Source organism: Myodes glareolus, chromosome 22, assembly GCF_982192425.1.
Source record: "Myodes glareolus chromosome 22, mMyoGla1.1, whole genome shotgun sequence".
Lineage (NCBI taxonomy): Eukaryota > Metazoa > Chordata > Mammalia > Rodentia > Cricetidae > Myodes > Myodes glareolus.
The window spans coordinates 8,957,176-8,981,060 of NC_142047.1; the positions used below are offsets into that span (position 1 = coordinate 8,957,176).

Sequence of the window (23,885 nt, forward strand, 5' to 3'; positions counted from 1 at the left end):
CCATAGCATTTGGTTAAAGTATAAGAAAAAAGAATTATCTCCTATTGCTTAAAATATATAAGGTAAATGGAATATTTTACTATTTTACTATTGAGATGCCTATAAGAAACTGATGGATGCAAAATTTGTTGGGACTACAAAGACTTAAATACCAGTGAACTCTGTTTCCAACAATTCAGAATACTTTTAAAAGGCAGTTTTAATTTACAAAATGAAAATCTACAAAAACAAGTGAATGCAGCATTGGAAAAGGCACATGCAGGGACCACGCATTCTTGTCTAAGTTATGGAACACTTGAATTCACAAGAGGTCTCAGATATTATCACATGGAAAAACTCCTCATAACAGCGACACAATCAGAGATCAATAAAGAAAAGATGGAAAGATAACTTCTCCAAATAAACACTTCCAAACAATTCATGGATCCAACTGTGACATTTTTAGAAATGAATGACTATCAAAAATATGTCACATACCAAGGTATTTGATGATTGAGCCACACGGCACTTGGGGTAGGTTTCTAGCTGAACGTCTTTATTAAAAGGCAGCTATACGACATGGTGGCACTAGCAAGCCAGACTGGATCTATGCTTTCTATTTCTTTGGATATCTTTACAAAATGATGACAACAGACAGCTCAGTTCCCACAGAGACTGCCCACGGCATCGTACACTTGTGAGCTGTTAGCTCTGTCCGTGGGCTGGCCTTGCTGATTCCATCATAAAACAGTTCTAAAAGGCTAGTACCGCCTCTAATTGTACCGGTTTAAAATTCAACTCTTTAAGCTAAAAATATCCCCAGGGAAAGCTCTATTTCTGTCGTGACATGAGAAGTCATTTAATGCCTTCAAGCACTGTGTGCACAGCCTTTTCCTTTTCTAGATAATTTATCTATCCCCTTCTTTTGCTTTCTGAAAGGTACCATTAGAAACCGGCTTATCAGAGGATCAGGCATGCCATAGCTTCTTCTTGTATGTTTATTATCTTCAATATTCCTGAAATTAAAAAAAGAAAGCTGCAACACCAGAAAGAACGTTTGAATTAGTAAGGCGATAGTCATGTCTGCGGGATCCCCTGATATACTCAATTATCGTCTTCCTTGATATTATCCCATCACCTCCTTGAAGCAGAACACATAAGTAGGCACCAAGAAAGCCTCTAATTCATCACTTGCATTAGTAGGTAATGCCAATTTCAACGAGATTGTACTGTTAAGTTACCTCCTCCATCTCCAGGGCGCCTGGGAAAGTGTTTATATAAATGATCACTGCAGCTAAAGAAACATTGTCGGCCATAGGAAAGGCACTAGACACACGACACTAAGCTAGGAAAGAGACCGTGAGAAGGACAGGGAGAAATAGGGAGGGAGGACCAGGAGGACCAGGGCAGGACTTGAAGGGGGGGAGATGGGAAGGAGGAACAAGGACAATAAAATATGCATAAAGATGCCATAATAAACCCATTCATATGCTAACTAAAAGTCCCCTAAGAGAAAAAAAGTAGGAAAATCACATTTAAAAAATAATTTAAAATGTAAATGTATCTGTAGAAGTGTAGGGTAATAATTTATGAAATTCCTAGATTGAATATAAAATTTAATGAAGCACAGAAATTTAGCTACCAGCATAAAATAAGGTAGATATTTCATTTCACATAAAAATAGTTTTGAATTTTGTGTGATACTAGCAAAAACAGCCTGTGGGCCAAAAAATTGGGGGAAATGATTTTTCTACCCTCACATTCTAAGGGAAAATTGTCATACATATCTTTACATAGAAAAGAAAAAGAAAATCATGACAGTGTTGAAGAAAAGGCAAAAAACTGTGCGTGGTTCTTTAATAAAAGTCAAGGCAGAGTCTTAAATAATTATTAACGAACGCATTTTCATCCTTTCCCTCTATTACTTGCTGCCTGCCAGCCGCAGTCACAGTAATGCACGCGACAAGGCATGCGGCAGGGCACGTGGCAGAACACACAGTACGTCTGTTTGAAAAAGCTAATTGTTGGCGATGCCCACCTGCAATCCCAGCACTCTGGAGTCAGAGACAGAGGGAATGGAATTGAGGCTAGCCTGGGCTACATAGTGAGACCTTATCTCAAACAGGAAAAAAAAAATCATTGCTTAACTGAAGTTCAAAGTCAGTGGAGCAGTGTGCAGCACACTGCGAAGAATGAGAAAGGTTTCACACAAACACAGCATTAACAACTGTAGAAAAGCAATCGCCTGCCAGCCAAAGGCACACTCCCTTCTGAGCATTTTGTAGTAATTTTAAGAAATTGTCATTCCATGAACACAAAAAGAAAAGTTTTTATTATAAACATATTGTAGAACATTTATCAAATTTGAAGGTCTAACCAAATTTCAAACAGTTATAAAACTAAGATTCATCATTAAGAGGCTATGATAACTTTTCGTGCTATGAGTTAGTGAGCAGAAAGGAAACGATTTCTTAGCAAACCTACAGTGTAGCTCTACTGTGTGCTTCAAAGTTCTGTGGTTCGGGAGCTTACTTCATACACACAGTTTCGAAACACTTCAGTAGTAAATGTCATGGGAACTCTAGCAATAAATTTGAACTCATATAAAAGATTCTTCTATGATGAGATGAACAGCCACCTGGTAACCGTGAAGACAGATCAAATTTGTGTACTCACTTTGCTACTGAAGGCCTAATTAAAATGGTATAATGTAATCGCTTATCCAGTATAATCGGAGAAAATCGAATGCGTGCTGTGCCTTTCCCCAAAAAATGAGTCTGGGAATTTTTAAAGAAATTGTGCGATTTCGGAAAGTCCTAGTAGAAAATATCCTGTTAGAAATGCAAAAAATTAATATATTAATTTGGTAGAGGGCTAAATTGTTTCTTATGTCTATCTTACATGCTGTGAAGGGTAGGGTGGGAAACACCAAGATTATGATATCTAAATGTAAGATGTTATATACTCACTCATTTAATCCATCATGATTTACCAAGGTTAGATTAAAATATCATTTCCCTTCCTTCCTTCCTTCCTTCCTTCCTTCCTTCCTTCCTTCCTTCCTTCCTTCCTTCCTTCCTTCCTTTCTCTTTTCTGAGACAGGATTTATCTGTGCAGCCCTGACTGCCCTAGAATTCGCTCTGTAGACCAGGATGGTGATGCACTCAGAGATTCACCTGCCTCTGCTGGGATTAAAGGTGTGCGCCGCCTCTGCTCAACTAGATTAAAATATTTTACCAGACTAAATACATAACGTGAGAAAAGAATCCTGTTACAAGCCCACCCCCAATGAGATTGCGGAGACAAGTTTCTCTTGCGCCTGCCGCTTCCCTTCAGGCATTTGATGGTGTTTCAGTGGTACCATGTGGTAAGGAGTCTTCTGGATGATTTAAATTCTTGATTTTACATATGGAGGAAGCAAAGTGTGCCCCCACCCAGGACTAAACTCCTCCTATTTAGAACCTCAACCTGACCTGTTGCTTTCTTCTAGCCATCTAGATACCCAAAAGTACACGTGTGTGTTGGGAACCTCCTGCTCAGGCCCCTTTCCGAACATTGGCCTGGGAACTCAACCCCTCTCCTCCCATTCCAACCCCCGCCCTCTCAGAAAGCTGCCAAGGGTGGGTTCCTCCCCTGAGCTCCTCAAGACCATGCCTACAGGGTATTTCTCTCCTGCTTCCTTTCTCTGGGAGTCACTTGAAGTTGCTTTGCTCAGATTAAACCTGGTATTATTGGTTTATTCAGCTTGATTTGACTTATTGCATCGGTGGAGAAACCCACTACAAGGGATTTCAAAATACTTGTCGGTGTGAAGCTTTGGTCACCGGGCTCTGGCAGCTAGAGTTGTGAAACCTTTAAGTGATGGAACCCAAGGGGAAGAATTTTGGCTCCGGGGGATGTGTACTTGTGACACAGACCCTTTCTTCTGTGCTCAGTTTTTCTGCTGTGTATTTGCACCATGACATGTCTGCACCATGGACCCAAAGCAAGAGTGCTGAGCAAGCCTGGACTGACCCCGCTGGAACTGTGAGCCAAGACAAACCTTACCCTGGGGTTAAGTTGGTTGTTTCAGGCATCCTGCCACAGTGACAACATTGTTTCCAAAACTGGGGTGAAATGTAAGAATTACTAACACTACATGATGCTGATTTTTTTCATCTGGTCAATAGTTATTTAAATAAACATACTGATTGCATTCACAAGGGTCTCCATTTCTGAAATAGTCTTGCTAATAATGTTTATTTTTAGACTAAAAGAGTGACAGCTGCTGTGTTGTTTTTTTACCCTCGTAGATGACTTGGGTTCTTGGAAGACAGCTCTATAAACTTCACGATGACAGGCATGCTCTCACTGCCGTGACCTCCTCCTTTCTAAAGACTTCTACGTTCAGCTATGTTACTCAAGTTCTATCTCAGAATCATTTTTTAAGGATTTATTTATTTTATATACATTGGTGTTTTGCCTGCCTATATGTTTGTGTGAAGGTGTCAGATCCCCTGGAGCAGGAGTTACAGACAGTTGTGAGCTGCCATGTGGGTGCTGGGAATTGAACCCGGATCCTCTGGGAGAACAGCCAGTGCTCTTACCCACTGAGCCAGAATCTTACCTTGAGGTGCTGTTTTCGTCCGGGAAACGATGAGTGAATGCCCACGTGCTGGAACAGAGACGGTCGGTACTGCACTCGGACTTCCTTCCTGCGCTGCATGCAGCTCCTCTGGGGAAGGACAAGCGGCCATCTTGACACAGACCCCAGCACTGCTTTCTACCACACTTACTGCCCGTAGGGTCTTTTTAGATTAGTTTTGTTCGGAGTTATATATTAATATTTAAAATTTGGCACAAAATATTCCATTCTGGGGTCTTCCTACACAAGAATAGCCTAGCACAAGAGAAGGCTAGAGGAAAGCCTCGTGGAGGCGTGTGGTTTCACAACCTCACACAAAGCCGAGCTGTGTTCTACCAGTCTGTGTTTCCTCTTTCTCTTTTTAAAGTAGATTTTTCTTTTGGTTGTAATTTTGGCTTGATTTTTTTGGACAAGATCTCAGTACTCTGTAGCTCAGGTCGCCCAAGAACTTCCTATATAGCCCATACTGACACTGAGGTCAAGACGGTCTTCCTATCCCTGCCTACCTAATGCAGGGCCGGCAGGTGTGAGCCACACATCGGGCCCTTCTCTCCTTTCAATAGCTTAAATGACTTGATGGGAGAGCATGTTTTCCTGTCCACACAATTCTGTCAGAGTACATAATCACACTTTTGTCTTTCTGTATTCATTAATTCTGCGTTAATCCTCTAAAATCTCTTCTGAAGTGGAAAAAGAATTTGAGTGCAGAACAAAGTCTACATTGTACTTCATGGAGAACCATTTAAATGATTGTCATGAAAATACAGAAGGGGAGAGCAAGTCATCACTGCTGTTCAGAACAGACCAGAACTAAGGTGTGGCCCAAAGGTGGAGGACTGGGCTAGCCTGTGCCAGGTCTTAGGTTCCACCCCAGCATCCTAAAAGCAAAGCAAACATTCCAAATGATCCTGACCACTATTTGAGAATCATTTATTATAATTCTTTCAGAAAAGTAAGTCTTAAATTTTCACATACAGGTTAAAAATACCCAGTGAATTTATTTGAATGTGTTTCTACCCAATCCTAATGTATAAGAAAATATTTTATTAAGGAATCTTATAATAATGGAAAAACAATTTAATGATTCCTTCAGTCTGAAATTAAATTAACATGGAATAAAATGCTCAAATAGTTAAATATGTCAATAAATATGAGATGTTTGACATAGTCTTCTAAATTTTTCAGTAGGGCCACAGTGGTGGCACATGCCTTTAATCCCAGCACTTGGGAGGCAGGTGGATCTCCTCAAGTTTGAGGGCAGCCTGGTTTACAGAGCTAGGACTCCACAGAGAAACCCTGTCTCGAAAAACAAACAAACAAAAAAAGAAAAAGAAAGAAGGAAAGAAAGGAAGAAAATTTTCCAGTAGGAAAGCGATGTAGGGTGCCAGCCTCCCCTCCCCGACCCTGCCCCAACACCCACCACCACCACCTCCCCATCCCTCCCCACCTCCACCCTTACCCCCGGATAGCCTGCTGATAAGTCTGACTGAATCTGTTACACAGGTAGTAAGAGAGATTAAATGCCGTGTTAATTTGGGCTTGTCCATGTTTTCAAAGTTTTACTTTGGTTTAAATGTCTGTTTTAGGTGCATGCGCACCTGGCCCATGGAGCCTGAAGAGGACCCTGGATTCCTCAACCCTTAGTGACAAGCCTTGTGAGCCATGTGGGCCCTGGGAACCAAACCTGGGTCCTTTGCAAGAACAAATGCTCTTAACCCTGAGTCATCCTGTGCCATCTCTCTGGAACCCTTTAAAAATTAAACTTTTAAAAAACTGTTACTAGGTTTTCCGAATCCTTTACATATTGTTGTAGTACCCAACCATCATGACAAGCTCAACAAAGGCCTGGGTCTCAGTAGTTTCCCCTAAGGAAATACCTGATTATAAGAAGACCACAAACTGAGACCACCCCGGCACCACTCAGGAGCAGACCATCCTCACCCAAAGGAAATTCCTAACCTTCCAATCGTTGTAGACAGGATCACCTGCCAGCACACACCCTGCTAATGTAACTTTTCTGGGTTTAGCCTTCAAGTAACGCCCTCTAGACGGGCGGGGGACTGCCTCTAGGTACTGTGCTGATGAGGAGGTCCCTACCGGCTTGTAAGGTGCACACAATAAACCTTGCTTTTGCATTTTGGTGAGTTGGTCTCCCTGGTGGTCTTTTGGAGTTTCCAGGAACTGGGCATAACAATTGTGATCTAAAGCGAGGCTTTCTGGCTTACAGATCCGATCCTCCTGCCACAAGCCATGCCCTCCTCGGGGAAGGTTTCTTTCACACCACAGGTGTGTCTCCCTTTGCTGAAGCCCAAGCTCTGCTCTATTCCATTTCTCTGATTTTTGCACCTTGACTGACCTTAGCACGTGGCTTTGTTCCTTAAGACTGCTGTTTGTTTGGTTGGGAATTTTTGGATTTTGTTGTGCTGTGTGGCAAGTTTGGTAAGAACCTAGGGAGTCATACAAGCTAAGCGAGTGCTCCATCACTGAGCTTTTTTTTTGCCAGCCCCTCCTTAAAAATTTAAATGCATAGATTACGCTGCAAATAATTTTAATTTTCATTCAATTTAAATTAAGTTTTAATTCACCATTTTGTTTTAGTTCACTGTGCTTAGTTGGGGATTTTAGTAGCTATGTTCACGTGAAATTTACCGTGTGTGTGTGTGTGTGTGTGTGTGTGTGTGTGTGTGTGTGTGTGTAGTTCGCATTGATCTCAACCTCATTCTGCAACCCAGGTTTGTCTCCGAGTCATGACCCCCCTGCCTTGACCCTCCAAGTGCTGACCTGGGTTTCTTGTTTCCCCTTTGGTTTTCATGTCAAGCTCCTGCTGGAACGGCCTCCTCTTATTCAGTGTTTTAAAATTCTGGGGCTGAGGTGAGCGCTTGTTGAACACAAGTGAGACCCTGGCTACAGTGCTTAGCACACTGTTCCAAAAGTCTCAGGTGCTGCGTGATGAACAAATTACCATGCAAACATGGAGAAGACCCACACCACACATAAGCAATCCCCAAAACAGCACAGACATAGCCAACAATAGGAATAGAAACCCCGGTCCCAGAAACAGGAATCCCCTGGGAGTTCCTGAGGAGAATGTGCTTTGCCGAGAAGCACGGAAGAAGGACATGAAGGAGGGGCAGGCAAGCAACGTGAAGGCAGTCAGTGCGTGTGAGGAGCCACTGAGGTCCCTGGGAAGTCCAAGCCAACCAGGTAAGCCCAAGATGCTGAAGGGCCCCAGTACAAACTCAGCCATCTTGCCTTCTTCACTCAGCCCATGCCTGGGAAGCAGATTTCAGGCTACAGGGTCAAGGGTTTCAGGCTCTGACACTAAAGCCCAAGACTCAAAACCAAGGGTGAGGCTGCAGCTCCAGTTGAGGCTCCCAAAGGTGCCCGGAGTCCTGGGAAGGTCCCACAGAAGAAGCTTCTGTGTGGCACTGTGAAGACGGACGGATGGGTGTGACCCACCTACACACTGCAGATGGTCAGGGCGCAATGGTGTTTTTACAAGTAAGTCTGAGGCAAAAATCTGTTTTCAAAAAGGTAGAAAAATGTAAAACTCATCTGATTGCTATTATTTGTTCTTTAAATGTTTAGATAGAACTCACTTTCAAAACCACCAGGACTTGGACATTTCCTTCTCAGAGGGCTTTATTTATTTACTGAATTTCTGTTTTATATACGCTTATTCAGGTCCTTTGCTCCATCACGGATGAGCTTTAGCAGTGCCCGAGGCTTGCTCAGCAGCCCTTTCCTTTCTCAGTTGAGGTTACACGTATGTAACTGTAGCATTCATTCTCCTATTAAGACTTGAGAATTCTTTCACCGTATTTTTTCTATCTAAGGCTGGTGCCTCTGTCTTCCTTTTCAGTTTATCGGAGTGTTTAGTAACTTATCAAGATCGGTTCACTTTTCAACCTGCAGTAGTCTGGCTGTCCCCAGTGGGACATCTGTGGAACCAGCCAGGGCACGTGACTAGCTGGAGCACATTCCGGCTCTGTTTTCTATTGCTCTGAGGTCTACTATAGCACCTGTGCGGGCACTACCCCAACTTTGCTGGAGGGCTTCCACTATGCATGGTCTACTTTTTCCAGCCTATGACTTTAAATCTGCACCCTACACTTGGACTGAACACACACACACACACACACACACACACACACACACACACACATCACTAGCTGTAACTTTAAAAAAAATTCTGATAATCTGTGCAACTGGACAATTTACACTTACCGCAAACATTGAAATGCTTGGATATATGCCTTATTGTTTTTCTGTTTCTTTACCTCTGCTTTTTTTTTTCTGTTGTTTTAGGGACTTGTTTTCTGTTGGTATTGCTGTTTTTATTTTTTTGTCCATATTGTGGCTTTTTCAGCATTATCGTGCATCCTCATTATTTCATCTAATATTATGGAGATGTCATCAAAAGCTAGGAAACAGAAGCTTGAAGCTCTGTTACACGCATATCATTATTGTTTGGTAATAAAAATATTGCGGTGATTGTGTAACATGATGGTGATTTCTCAGTCTGTTTGGCATTTCTGTAGGAATGCTCGAGCAGGGTCTCCCCAATTGCACACCCTCATGGGGGGGGGCGACACCCTCATGGAGGGGGGATGACAACACTCACAATACGCTCTCCCCAGTGCACACCTTCACGGGGACACTTGAGCAGGGTCTCCCCAGTGGCACAGCCTCACCAGGGGAGGGGGACACTCACAATATGCTCTCCCCAGTGCACACCTTCACGGGGACACTTGAGCAGGGTCTCCCCAGTGGCACACTCTCACCAGGGGAGGGGGACACTCACAATATGCTCTCCCCAGTTGCACTTCTTCACCAGGAAGATGTCATCTAAAAGCATATCTATGGGCTTCACTTTGTAGAACATCAAGAAAAAATGGACAAAGTCAAGCAGGTCCTTCGAACGAAAGAGTTTTCCTGTGGAGAAGAAAAAAACAAACTCGTGGAACATGTGCGGACACGCGTGTGTGACGGGAGCGTTGTCTGTTCTGTTCAAAGGAACGAGCGCTTTGAGAACACGACTACCTTCTTGTTTTAGCAAGGAACTGCAACACATCCCCGTGGGTGAGTGACAGCAAGGCAAGGGGTCACGTTTGCTTCAGAACGTATTAAGGATTCGCGGTTCCAAAGGGACCGGTCTGGGAGCAGCTTTCCATCCAGCTGCCCCCAGGAAGCCCTTTTTGACCTCACACAGACCATGGGTCTCAGTCACAGGAAAGGTGGCACACTGGCAAGTGTGAGAGAAGAGGCCACCATCTCCCTGTTCTGCACAGAGAGCTCCCCTGGCCCTGCTAGCGCTCGCAGACCTGCTACAGAGCAACCTTTGTCCTATTTTTGACTAAAATACTGTATATTTCAAAATTTGAAAATTGTTTAATCAGGTGATTATAAGACAGAATACTATTTTAGATTTATGGCTCTTAGAGATATACTGTATTTTAAAAATATGATCGATTAGGCCCAATTAGTTTTTTCTCTCTAAGATACAGAGTCCTGAATTTAAAAGTGGAAACTGAGCAGAAAGATTCGGCTGGATCTGAAGGACGTAGCATAAGATGACTTCCCCATGTAGTAAGTTGGATAGCCACAATGCTGCATTTGCTTTGAATTCTGAGGCTACTTGGGTCGCTTAATAGGAAATGTACAATTGTATTTTAGCTATTTGCTGGTGTTGAGTTGAATGATGAGAATGGTCACTGTATGTCTTCTTCTGTTACCAGCAAGCTGCAAGGTCCTAATTAGTATGATCGTGTTTCTGGCCCCAGAGTCACAAAAGCTAAAGCCATGGGAAGTGAAGCTGAAATATGTCCTTAGCATCACACAGGTGAGTGCTTCTTGTTCAGTGCGTTCTCACAGCGGTGAGAATGTAGATGCTCTCTCCCCTTCTCCCCCTCCCTTTCTCTAGTTCCTCTTTCTCCCTCCTCTCTGTCTCTCCGTCTTCCTCTCTCTTTCTTTCTCTCCTCTCTCTATATCCTCATTCTCTCCCCCTCTCTCTCCTCTCTCTCTCTCCCCTCTCTCTCCTCTCTCTCTCTCCCCTCTCCCTTTCTCTCTCTCTCTCCCCGCCTCCCTCCCTCTCCACCGCCCTCTCTCTTTTCTAACTGCTGTCTGAGACAGTGAAGTTCTTTCAGCTCTTTAACTTCTCAGAGTAATGCGGCTTCAATGCCATTTCTTCTCCGAGTTCTCCTCAGGTCTTCATGGTTATGTACTTTTTTTTTTTTTTTTTAATTTTCACTGAGGCCGAAGGAAACACATTTGAGCTCTTAAAATGAGATGGGAAATCTGGGGGAAAATGTGATTATGTGAGCATATGAAGAACAGATGGATGTCCATAACTGTTAGAGGACACACTTTCCACAGACGTCTGGATGACCACAAGGCAGATGAACAGAAAATAGTCGCGTGAGGCTCACAAAGCCAACCGCACTATCAGGCTTCCTGTAATGCTCGCTCCCTCTACTGCTTCAGCACTGCTGCGCCAGTAAGAAGCTGATTAGAGATGGGCATTGATCAAGACCTTGAATGTTTAAAACGTAGCATTGAAGGTAAAACATGTAAGGAACAGAAAAGCTTATTGTATTACCAACCGCTGATGTAGATGTAAAACAGGCGCCAGCATGGGGATCAGGAAATGCTCTACTTGGGTATGTTTTGGTTTGTAAGTAGATTCTAAAGCTACTTAGACAGTGGGTCAACGTGAAAACAGAAAGCTGGGATTTCTTTTCTCCGCCCTCCACCCCCAGTACAATAAAAGTGAGTGTCCATCAGACTAATGGATGTCAGGCCCCCGGGAATGAGGGCCACAGTGACCCTGCTTGAGACCACAAAGTTCAAAGGGAATGAGAGAAAGGCTGGAAGAAGAAAGAAGAAGGAAAATTTAAATTATGGCTGTAGAAACTTTAACCATGGCCACCGTCCCAAGAACTTTTCTGTGGCCAGTACAATTCATATACTATTTCTTTTTGTGTTTCTGTGTGTGTATGTGGTATGTGCCCACATGCACAAAGGTGCACATAGGCAGAGAGGCCCAGGGTCAATATCTGGGCGTCTTCCTTGATCATCTCCCACCCTGTGTTTTGAGAGAGTGTCTCTCTCGGAACCTGCCACTCATTAATTCAGGTGGGCTGGCCAGTGAGTTCCAGGATCTGACTCTCTCGAGTCTCCCCAAAGCTGGTATGGGTGCCTCCGCCATGCCTGGTGTGTGCGCCTCCGCCATGCTTGGTGTGTATAGTGGTTCTGGGGTCCAAACTTGGGCCCTGTGTTTACATGGCAGGCTCCTTATCAACTGAACACCTCCTGGTCACTAAGTCATTTCTATATTAAGAACAGCAACTTTGACATATTGGAAATTAAATACCATTATTAACTACACTCCCATAGCCCTGAATTGCTGGTTGAGGTATCAGGATAGGACTTGGAGTCTAGCATGTGCTGAGAACATATTGTCCACAGGGACCCTCACATCCTCCTGCATGGAAAAGGGACAGCACATACTTGTCACTGAACATGCACATACTCTAGCACCCAATTTTATGATTTTATAATATGTGTATACATGTTAATTTGCTCATTTATATTGTATGCCTAGAAAAAATGATCAAAATATGTTAACTGAATTACAATTCAGGTGTGCCAGTCTGGCTTTACCATTAAGGCCGTATTATCTATACAGGAATCAGGCCATGCCTTTCCACTCAGTGTTATAACACACTGTTACGTTCTTCAAAAGTTTTAAGACTATTTTGTGCTAAACAGACAGACAGGCGAAAAAGTAAACTAAGCAGAGGATGTTTGGCACACATCCATAATCTCAGCACTTAAGGATGAGGCAGAAGAATTAAGATTTTGAGGTCCATCCTGATTTTTAAGGGTTCAAAGTCAACCCAAACTACATAACAAGAGCCCACCTTAGAAAGAAAAGAAAGTGAGCTTAATCCAATATGATTCAACACAATAGGCTTACCTATAAATCCAAGTACTGAAAATTCAATATAAAACCAATTTTCCGAAGTGAGACTATTTACAAAATCTTTCATTTTTGTAAAATACATCTTTCTTGCTATGATATCGTCTTCTAGCTAGAGGAAAAAAAAAGCAAATACAAAAAAAAACAGTATTAATACTGCCAATGAATTCTTTTAAATTAATATTATCTCAAGACTAAAAATAATACTTTCAATATAGCACACTGGAAATGTTTTTTGACAGGATAATAATCTTCAGTTCGATCCACTAAGGCTACTTTCAGTTAGTCAAAGCTCATTCTCTGGCTATGAGATCAATCAGACCTAAAGGTGTCTTTTTCTCTCCTAAATGCTGACCTAGAACATTCTACGTAAGTCCTCTTTGAGGCTCCTTTGCATCCATTTTAATTCTCATCAACATTTTAGCTTCTAACTAAGATGGTCGGACTCCATTCTGGTTGTTATAACACGATCTCACAGGCAGGCTTATACACAACCGTAAGGCTGGTTAATGCTAGCGGTTCTGGACTCTGGGGAGACCAGGGTCCAGGCGCTGCTGAGGCCGAGTCTTCATGGCGGTCTCACTGTGTTCTCTGACAAAGAGAGACCTTCTGTCTGAAAACACCAATCAATCATCAGGACTCTGTCCTCTGGACCAAATCACACCCCAAAGGTCCTACCTCGTGTCACACGAGGACTTCAGCACAGTAATTTAGGGCGGAAACACAAACATCAAGAGAGAAGCAGCCACAGACTTGCTCGCACCTGAGGTACGCTGCCAGGTTCCATCTGGAGCTCCCATGGGCTTTTGTGAGAAGTGGCAGGAAGGAGCTGCCATTCCCACCCACCCCTGACCGGTCAGAAGGATGATGGCAGGAACCTCAGAAGGAAAGCGGGTAAGGCAAAAGCTGTCTTTCTTGATTTCACAAACACGATGTGAGGTCCTTAGACTAAGGCGTTTCCCACATCAACCACATCAGGAGGGCACGAACAAGAACCGCTGTCCCAGAATGCAAAGAACCGGCTGCAGCGGACATCCCTCTGCTTCGCCACTGCGCAAGAAGAGCTGTTTTTCTTCCAGTCTCAGGAAAGATCTTGTTCTCAGCCTGTCTCTCGCTTTCTCCTGGCCCTCTATTGATAATTCTGAAAATGTCACAAGTGCACACTTTCCTCTGTGGTGAGGTTTGTACTTATTACAGGATGCATGCCGCAGCTATTCGGCAATCTGAAGGGACTGATCCCCATGATGGACTCATTTCTACAGCGTCACCGAGGCAGTATGGAGCAGAGCCATCGCAAAGTGAGAGGCCGGGTGTGGTGGCAATCTGGGTAGGTTCACAACATAACCTACAATAAGGCTTAGACATGCGCACAGGGTGATTTCCATGTCTTCCCAGGAGCTTTACAGTTTCTTTTTTGTTTGTACCCTCTAACTTTAATTTTCTCTGCTACAGCGAACACAGAAAGAAGATATAATAAATCTTAAGCTTCCTTTGGGAATATTGATTTCTTAAATATTTCCTATTTGCTTGGCTACAAACTAAGGCAGAGCAACCCAAGGAGAAAAGGAATTAAAGGAAGGATTGAAACAGTAAAGCTTCCATTTCAAATTCATGTTATGTATACCAAGTTTTCACCTGTAAGTAATACGTGGCCTTAGGTCGGGCATACAGCATCAAAACACAAAAATCCAATGTTTGTTTCATTTGCCAACTAAAAATAAAGAATAAAATCTATTAATGTTCACTATAGCAGATTAATTTATAAGCCTATTCAGTAGTTGAATAACACTTTTACATTTCTGATGTAACAGTATAGACAGTGATTAAAAGGGAATATATTTAAGCTAAAGTTATACTAAAGAGCTTCTCTATCGAGTGGGGAGCACCTGCCTCTGCTAAACTAGAATGAGCACAGACCAGGCATTTTACATTTTAGCAAAATTTTTATTTAGGCAATAAGTTACTGTCGGCTTGACAAAAACTGGAGCCCCTTAGGAAGAGGGGCCCTCAACTGAGGAAACGCCTCCATCAGATTGGCCCGTCCACAGCTGTGGGGGTGTTTTCTTGATTAGTGGTTGCTGCTGGGGAACCCAGTCCACGGTGAGTGGCACCACACCTGGGTGGTCCTAAGCTGTAGAGGGAGGTAGCTGAGCATGTGTTGGAGATGAAGCCAGTAGGCGGCGTTTCCCCATTGGTTACTGTTGCTGCTCTGAGTTCCCGCCTTGGCACGCCTCAGGGATGGCTGTGATGGGGGATTGTGAGCACATGAACCCTTTCCTCCTCTAAGGTGCCTCGGTCAGTGTTTTATCACCATGACAACAGCAAACTAAGGCAGCCTTTCTCCATCACATGGAAGTATTTAGAAACCTTACTGTACTTTATCAGCAAGCAGGGCACTGGGCCATGTCCTGCAGATACAAGACACAGGCAGTTCTTGCCCTAGGGTCTCCCTGACTATTAAGGGATTGTGTTGGGCTAAGTCATTAACAGCGAAAATCTTTGTACAACAAGATGGGAAGAGCAGAAAAATGGAACCGAGAAAGCCAGGGTATGGCATGTAGCTGAAATACAGTGCCAGAGACCAACCAGAGCATGAAGGATGTCTTCTGACATGTGAGGAGCATTGGGCTTGATCTCATATGGATGACAGAGTCTTCTGACCACAGGAAGTGAGTCTGAGATGGCAGACTGAGCAAGAGAGTCTGTGCCTGAGCAGACCTGAGCCAGGCCATGGCAGAGGGACGGAGGTGGGGAGAACGGTGCCCAGGCTTTCAAGGGAGGAGACGGAAGAGGAAAGGCTGCAGGTTAGCAAAGGTCTGACAACTTCCAGGGTACAACACCAATAAGGATAAACAAAAACGCTTATGTAGTTTGGGATCCAAACACACCACATATAATATAATATGAGCATATAATAGGTTCTCAGGGAAGGGACTTCCCCTGAGATTCCTAGCAAGCCTTTATCTTTATTTTTAATTAATTATTTATTTTACATGCCAACTGCAGCCTCCCTTCTGCCTCCTCCTGCAACCCCTCCCAATCCACCCTTTCCCTGTATTCACTCAGAAAGGGGCAGGCTTCCAAAGGGTATCAGCAAATTACTTTTTTTTAAAAAAAAAATCAATGTCTACTAAACACTGTGAATATATACTATTTCATTGAACATATCGGCAAAATTGAGGCAATTAAGGGCAAAGGGTCAATTTACCTGTCTAAAATGACGAGGGCATAGAAAGCTGGTAGCAGGTTTCATGAGCCATGAGCTCCAATACCAGGCTCCCCCGCTCCCTCACTGTGTTTCTGCTCCTCAGAGTGCCCTCAGCGGGGGGGGGGGGGGGGCTGGCAGATGCTGCCTACCCACTCAGAATGGGCAGGATGGCCACTCCTCGTGGGTATCATCTGTATCTTCTGCCCATTTTCATGGATTAATACTATGATGGATTTCATGCTACCAACTAAATGTCCCTGGGCTAGGGCTCAGAATGTGATTCTCAGGCAACCATTGCAAGTCAGTAGGAGCTGGCCTCCCCAGGTCACGACACTGTGGGTCATTGTCTCCCAGGTGTCACCAGTTTGGTGTGGGAGAACTGTCTGTATTCTGTCAGTCATATTTTAATAAAACGCTGATTGGCCAGGCAGGCAGTATAGGCGGGAAAGCCAGACAGGAAGTAGAGGTGGAACAAAGAGACTGGGAGTATTCTGGAAAGCAGGACGCTCCCTTCGCAGTTCTGCCCAGACCACCGGAGAGGAAAGATGTAAGCTGCCCAGCTGAGAAAGGTACTGAGCCATGTGGCTAATGTAGATAAGGATAATGGGGTAACATAAGAGCTAATAAGTAGCCTGACCTAATTAGCTACATTATTATTGGATAGTGGACCAATCAGTTTATAATCTTATGGAGTCCTGTGTGTGATTTTCTTTGGGCTTGCCGGCCCTCATGTTACACCAGTTCTTTCAGGTCCATTCTGTGACCTACCTTTCTGAGTCCTCCGTTGTTTTCTTGCCCAGTAATACACTCGGATAAAAAAAGGTGGGTATTGAAATGACTTCCAAGGACCCAGACTGCACTTGTCTTTTGAATCTAGAAACAGAAATATAGGGAGGTTGAATACCCAATATGGTTGAATATCTTAACTTACCAAAGTAATGTAAATACTTAAAAAAATACCTTCTTTATGTGTGTCCACATAATGTACGGATTTGGATTATCTCACAGGTTGCTTCCTGATACCAATAACGTACAAGTACTATTTACTAAGCAAAATATTTATAAGCTAATGAAAGATATATTTTTGAAACAGACTAAAATATATGGGCCAGCAAGATGGCTCAGTGTGTAAAGACACTTGTCCCACAAGCCCAGTGATTCAAGGGTCATCTCTGAAGCTCACATAAAGTGGAAGAGAGAACAATTATCCCAGAGTGGTCCACTGACCTCCGTGCCCAAACTGTGGTATGTATGCCCCATAACATGAACACAGAAAAATAGATCAAAAAATTTGAAAATTAGAATGCAAAATATAAAATAAATTTCCCACAGAATTATAGATACTGTGAATTTTCTTAAGCTGGTCAAAGGCATCCTTTGGCAGTCAGTAGGAGCGAGAACAGGCTACAGTAACAAAGCGGCTAGAAGGAAACCACTGCCAGCTGCGGGGGCCCAGTGGTGCGGTTCTCTGCAGGGGCTCACTGCGGAGGCTTGAGTGCAGCGACTCTCTTTCTGAAAGGATACATTTCCGTTTACTGAGAACCTTGCTCAACAGCAGTGCAGCTTCTGAAGTTAGGCTAAATGGCTAGCTAGGCTTGGCCTGACTTGCCTCCATTGCCCACTGAGCTGTGAGGATGTCTTAACAGTGGCTATGGCTGGTCCTCCTGCTTCTGCCTCCAAAGTACCAGGATTATATAGTCTGCTGCTCCATTCACCTTCTAGTGTAAAATTTATAAGGATGAATTCTAGTATTTCCTCAGAGAGTGGAAACTACTGGTAGAGGAGAGCAGACTGGGGAGTTACATATGGCTGGAAATAAAGATAAGTAACAGAGTATCTAATTTTAAAATGAAAGTATCTACCTTAGAGGCTTATATAGGAGTAACATGCAGTAGAGGCATGAAGATCACACGAGATTTCAGCATCCAGAGTGGCAGAAAATCTTGGACTGTGGAGGCTAATATGAAGTTTACACTGCAGACAACACCCAAATCCTAAGGCACCAAGGTCAAATAACTTCCCACTCGGTGGTCTAATTTCCCTTTACTGATGGAGAGAGATTTAGTCCTTTGTAATCCTGGGTGATGACAGTTTGCTAGGATCTTTTTGAAACATTTCTGGGTTATGAGTTTATGTTACATCAGAAGTCCCTGAAGTAACTATTCCAGAATTGACAGCCACCATTATAAACCAACAGTCCCCTTCATAGTAATATGTAAGGGGAAACTGTGCAGTGATATAGTTTTGTATAAAATACAGCCACGTTCAGTCCCAATAAGGTTTTATGTATATAACATTAGTGTTTTAAAAATTATTGAGCAGTTCCAAATTTATGACCAATTAAAATCTAGTATCCTTCCTCATTACTCCAGAAGATCTGGACAAAATGCTTTAGCTAAATGGTATGAAATTAAACATGGATTGAAATTTATACATTCATGTTAACTGACATGTAGCAACTGAGAAACAATCACTTAGAAAAATTTGGGGGGTAGGGACTGAACCCAGGACTGCTAACAAAACCCAGTCCAAACCTCATCACTACATTTTGAACTCATTTATTCTTTAATGTGTTCATTTGAATGATGGAGCTGAGCTGCAGAGGTAGCTCACAGGGTAAAACTGCATGCTGTTCAACCATGACCGCCTGTTTGGATCTCAGAATCCACGGGAAACCAGGCAGGGCTGTGTTTGTGTTCATTCTTGTGACCCTGGCACTGTTGGAGGGCAGAGGCAGGAGCATTCCTGGACTTGCTGGCTATCAGTCTAGCTCCAGGTACAGCTAAACACCCTGGGTCTAAAGGAATAAGACTGAGAGAAATAAAGCAAGGTGCCTGAAATCCTCCCCTGGCCTCTGCAAGCAAACAGGTCGTACACACACACACACACACACACACACACACACGTATACACACACACACACACCACACTGCATACAAACACATCACACTGATATACATACTTACTAACTCACATAAAATAAAAATAATTGATTTATTGCATTGTCACAATTTAAAAAGCAATCATTCAAAGTGCCCTGCATTAGCATCAACACTATTACCAACACTAGAACTAACTGCCTCGGAAATCATCTCACACAATTTTCTCAGTCTTCATTTTCGGCTATAACACACAGCAGTTTCTGAAACCACTGATTTTTACATGTGTGTGCTGTGTTTGTGTGTGTTTCTGTTCCTCTGCATGCATGCAGAGGCCTAGGAATGGTGTTAGCTGTTTTCCTTAGTTTCTGTACACCTTACGCATTGAGTCAGGGTAGGGTTGATCTGTCTTAGAGAGCTCGCCAACTCAGCAAGCCTGAGCAGCCAGCTTGCTGCGGGGGGGGGGGGTCCCCTCTTCATCTCCTACACGCACAGTAGATTACAGGGGGGCTACTATGCCCACATGGCATTTTTTTTTTTTTTAATGTGAGATCTGAACTCTGGTCCTCAGGCTTGCAAGGTCAGCGTTTTACCAGCTGAGCCATCCCTGCAGTCCCCACTGATGGTATCTCTGAAACTATAGGGCAGATCCCAAGTGTTCGCATACAAGGGATAACGGTTTTCTTTTTCCTTTTGGCTTGTGATCTTGACAATTCCCCACCCACTTGTTTTTGCTTTATCCATGCCAACTACTTCACAGAGTAAACCAAGACAGAAGGTGCCACTGCTGGGTTGCTCCTGCGAGCCAGACTCAGCTCAGTGGCCAGGCTTAGGGCTCTGGTCAATAGAAAACTGCAAATCCCTTAGCCTTGTACAGCATCTCTCCATAGCTTATCCCACCTCCCTATTTAACCCCAAGCATCTCTGCTCCTAAAGCACTTAAGGTTCCAAAAGTCTTGCACGTTGCCCTTTGGACCTCCTGCCTTTCCGATGGAGTCTGTGGCAGGCACCGGCTCTCTGCTTTTATCTGCCCAGGAAGCCTACTCGCACCCAAAGAGAGAGCTCATCCCTTCCTTCCCCCATCTGCAGGGGGACTCAGACACAGCAAGGAAAAGTGAATCCCAGTGAGCAGTCTGCAAACTCAGGAAAAATTCTATGCTCAACTTTACCACAATTAGGCAAAGCCACGGGCTCATCTTCTGCGGCTTGGAGTCACTAAAGATAATACAATCAATAAACAATAACACAATTGGACAGGAAAGAGTATAACATAAAAATAAAGGGTGGCTGATGTTGAACTTTATCAGAAAGTACTTACTTTGTTTTAACCATGTCGACCACATAGTTCAAATAATCACCAGTCTAAAAGAAAAAGAGAAATCACTGAATATTAAGGATGTCTCATGGTTTTATCGACACAACACTTTTACTACATGGAATTTATGTGTGAAGTTTCATCGTGACCTAATGATTTCTAGTGTTTTCACTTTCTAGGAGAAAATATAAAATATACATATTTATTTTAAAGAACATTTACTTGAATACAGAAACTACTGCACACTTCTCCGTGTGTCAACGGATGGGATGTTACAGTAATCACACTTAAATCAGTATGCCCACCCGTATGCATCTAAAATGAAGCCCCTTCGACTGAGGGTGTGTTCGACACCCAATCTGAGCCAAGCACCACTCCAGGTGCGGACATCTGAAGTACATTAGCTAATGTCAGCCTCAAAAGTCCTGCTACTTAAAGAATACGATCACCCTGATTTTGTACAAGAAGAGAGCACAGAAAAGCTCGCTGAGCTGCCAAGGTCACATGGCAGGAAGTGGAACAGAAGTGGAGGGTGACCACACAGGTACAGTCTGTGCTCTTAACTAGCCTGCTGGATCCTCATACCATCACTGTGTCCAGACGCTTGCCTCTCTCCTAAGGACCCGAGTTCCCAGAATTAGAATTTTAAAATGTGATGTGTGTTGCCACCTCCTCTCCCCAAAAGTTTATGACATTAATACACAATTCTTTATAGTTTTACTCAAATTTTCAAAATGAAATCGTGATTACTATTTCGGATGAGGGTGAAAAAGAAGATGATGCCGTTGTTGGGGAGACCAATACCCCGACCTTCATTACTGGGCAAGACGTCTTCTTTAAGCTGTCATTCATTATTCATCCCGCCCCTCGGAGCTCAGGGATGACCCCGCCCCAAGAGGAAGTGGGAAGAGTGTGAGAGCAGAGGGGATGGAGGACACCGGAGAACGAGCGAGCGAAGCTCGCACGAACTCAGAGACGAGGCAGCATGCCCAGGGCCTGCACAGCTCTGCACCAGACGCTCTGGGTCTATATTCTGACCTCTAGTTTAGTGTTTTATGGGATTCCTCAGTGTGTGAACGCGTGAGTCTCTGACTCTTGTGTCTTCTCTTGGGCTCTTTTCCTTCTGTTGCTCTGTCTTGTCCAACTTGGATGTGATAGTTTTTGTTTTATCTTATTATACTTTATTTTCTTTTATTTTTTTAATGAGTGAATGAATGAACGAATAAATGAATGAAAACCTAGTGACTAGGGTAAAGGTTAACAGCTGAACTATCTTTTATACCTGCTGGAGAAGGTAAAAATCAGTTTTCTCCAATGGAGTGACACTGGGTTTATAAGTCACTCCAGGGTAGGCCGCATGTTCAGGAGTAAATGACCAGGGTATGATATATGATGGACTACACAGAGGTGTGTGTGTGTGTGTGTGTGTGTGTGTGTGTGTGTGTGTGTGTGTGTGTATGTGTGTGTATGTGTACTTTCATTTGGTGTTGTTTATTTTGGGTGGTGGTGTTTAATTTTGTTTTCTTGGTTTGGGGAAGTTGTGGTTGTACTGGGATTTTGTTCATTTTTTGAGAAAAAATTTAGGGTAGGTATTCGGGAGAGGATCTGGGAGGACTTCAGGGAGGGGAAGAATCTGGTCAAAATACATTTAAATTTAAAATTGCTTTAAGTAATAAAGAAGGATACAAGTGCTTTAAAAAATAAATAAAATTGGCACAGACTCTGACTGCACAGAGCAGACCAAAAGGGGAGTAACCAGTTCCCCAGCTGGACTGCCCAAACTCTAGTCCCTAGGCCTGGGGCAAAGCCCTGGCCCCTTGCCCACCTGCCTCAGCTTCACTAGGTGGCCAGCAGGCAAGCCACCTGCAGGCAGACTGCTCTAATACCCCCATATCTATGGGACCCTGCAAGCCTCACTCTGCTCCCAAACACACCCATCCCTGGCAACCTCAGCGGCTCTCTGAGGCACATACTGCGGCTGCATAGACAGGAACAAGAGGAAAGTGACCAGCTTCCTAGCTGGACAGCCTAGTCTCTAGACCCTCAGTCGGGGTCCACAACCCCGGGCCCCTCCCCCACCCATCTCAGCAGCTCTAGCTGGCCAGCAGGCAAGCCTCCTTCAGGCAGGCTGCTCTAACAACCCCGCATTGATCAGACCCTGTAATCTACAAGTCCCACTCCACTCCTAAGCCCACCCATCCCCCCAGTAGCTCCCTGAGACACAGACAGCAACTGCAACAATGGGTCCAAGAGATGATCCCCGAGATACAGACACCAACTGCAAGGACTGAACCAAGAGGCAGAGACTGCCTGTGCCAACTGGAAGAAGAGATGGTTGGCACAATGCAAGACTTCATTCAACAACCTAAGGAGCAGCATGGTAACACCAGAACACAGTGGTCATACAACAGGAAGACCTGAACATCCTAACCAGAAGCAGAAGAAAACAACCTTAAATGTAATTTTATGAAGATGATAGAGACCCTTAAAGAGGAAATGAAAAATTCCCTTAAAGAGATAAAGCAAAAGACAAACAAAAATTTGGAAGAAATCAATAAATCTCGTAAAGAAAGTCAAGAAAAACCAATCAAACAGGTAAAGCAACAGTTCAAATGATTCAAGACTTGAAAACTGAAATAGAATCAAGAAAGAAAACACAAATCGAGGGAATTCTGGAAATGGAAAATATGGGTAAACAAACAGGAACTACAGATGTAATCATAACCAACAGAACACAAGAGATGGAAGGAAGAATCTCAGGCATTGAAGATGCAATAGAGAAAATAGATTCATTGATCAAAGAAAATGTTAAATCCAACAAATCCTTAACACAAAACATCTATAAAATCTGGAACGTTATGAAAAGACTAAACCTAAGGGATAGAGATAGAAGAAGGAGAAAAACTCCAGCTCAAAGACACAGAAAATATATTCAACAAAATCATAGAAGAAAACTTTCCCAACCTAAAGAAGGATATTCCTATGAAGGTACAAGAAGCTTACAGAACACTAAATAGGCTGGATAAAAATAAAAAGTCCCCTTGCCATATAATAATCAAAAAGCAAAACATACAGAATAAAGAAAGAATATTAAAAGTTGCAAAGGAAAAAGATCAAGTAACGTATAAAGACAGATTTATCAGAATTACAGCTGACTTCTCATTGGAAACTCTGAAATCAAAAAAGTCCAGGAGAGATGTGCTACAGACACTAAGAGACTAAGGATGCAAGCCCAGACTACCATATCCAGCAAAGTTGTCAATCACCAGAGGGGAAAAGAAGATATTTCATGACAAAGACCAGATTTAAACAATACTTATCTACAAACCCAGTCTTACAGAAAGTACTAGAAGAAAAACTCCAACCCAAGAAAGCTAGCTGCACCCACAAAAACACGGGCAACAGATAACCTCACACTAGCAAACCCCAAAGAAGGAAAATACACAAACACTACCACCAAAGAATAACAGGAATTAACAGTCACTGCTCATTAAAGCTCTTAATATCAATGGGCTCAATTCACGTATAAAAAGATGCAGGCTAACAGAATGGGTACGAAAACAGGATCCATCCTTCTGCAGCATATAAGAAACACACCTCAACTTCAAAGACAGACATTACCAAAGAGTAAAGGTTGGAAAAAGATTTTCTAATCAAATGAAGCTAAGAAACAAGTGGGTGCAGCTAGCCAATCCTAATATCTAACTCAAACAGCCAAAAGACACTTAAGGAACTGCTCAACATCCTTAGTCATCAGGGAAATGCAAATCAAAACTACTCTGAGATACCATCTTATACCAGTCAGAATGGCTAAGATCAAAAACACTGATGATAGCTTATGCTGGAGAGGATGCAGAGTAAGGGGAACACTCCTCCATTGCTGGCTGGAGTACAAACTT

At 43.3% G+C, this 23,885-nt stretch overlaps 1 protein-coding gene across 2 annotated transcripts in view; it reads right to left on the reverse strand.

Moving 5' to 3' along the window:
- Positions 1 to 514: 514 nt before the first annotated feature.
- The window catches only part of Mgat4d (MGAT4 family member D), a 35,771-nt gene continuing 12,400 nt past the window's right edge, over positions 515 to 23,885 (reverse strand). The window contains exons 5-12 of one of the 2 annotated variants that reach the window (XR_014999201.2): positions 19,990 to 20,033; positions 16,561 to 16,665; positions 14,220 to 14,295; positions 12,582 to 12,696; positions 9,408 to 9,538; positions 4,586 to 4,693; positions 2,656 to 2,810; positions 515 to 995 (exon numbers count right to left, since the gene is read on the reverse strand). Coding sequence is in view for 1 of the 2 variants with exons in the window: in XM_048447507.3 (XP_048303464.3) it covers positions 2,796 to 2,810; positions 4,586 to 4,693; positions 9,408 to 9,538; positions 12,582 to 12,696; positions 14,220 to 14,295; positions 16,561 to 16,665; positions 19,990 to 20,033 (594 nt within the window). In the remaining variant the exon portion in view is untranslated. Of the gene's footprint in view, positions 996 to 2,288; positions 2,811 to 4,585; positions 4,694 to 9,407; positions 9,539 to 12,581; positions 12,697 to 14,219; positions 14,296 to 16,560; positions 16,666 to 19,989; positions 20,034 to 23,885 lie in introns of those variants that run through there. The other variant, XM_048447507.3, reaches the window with a different exon arrangement.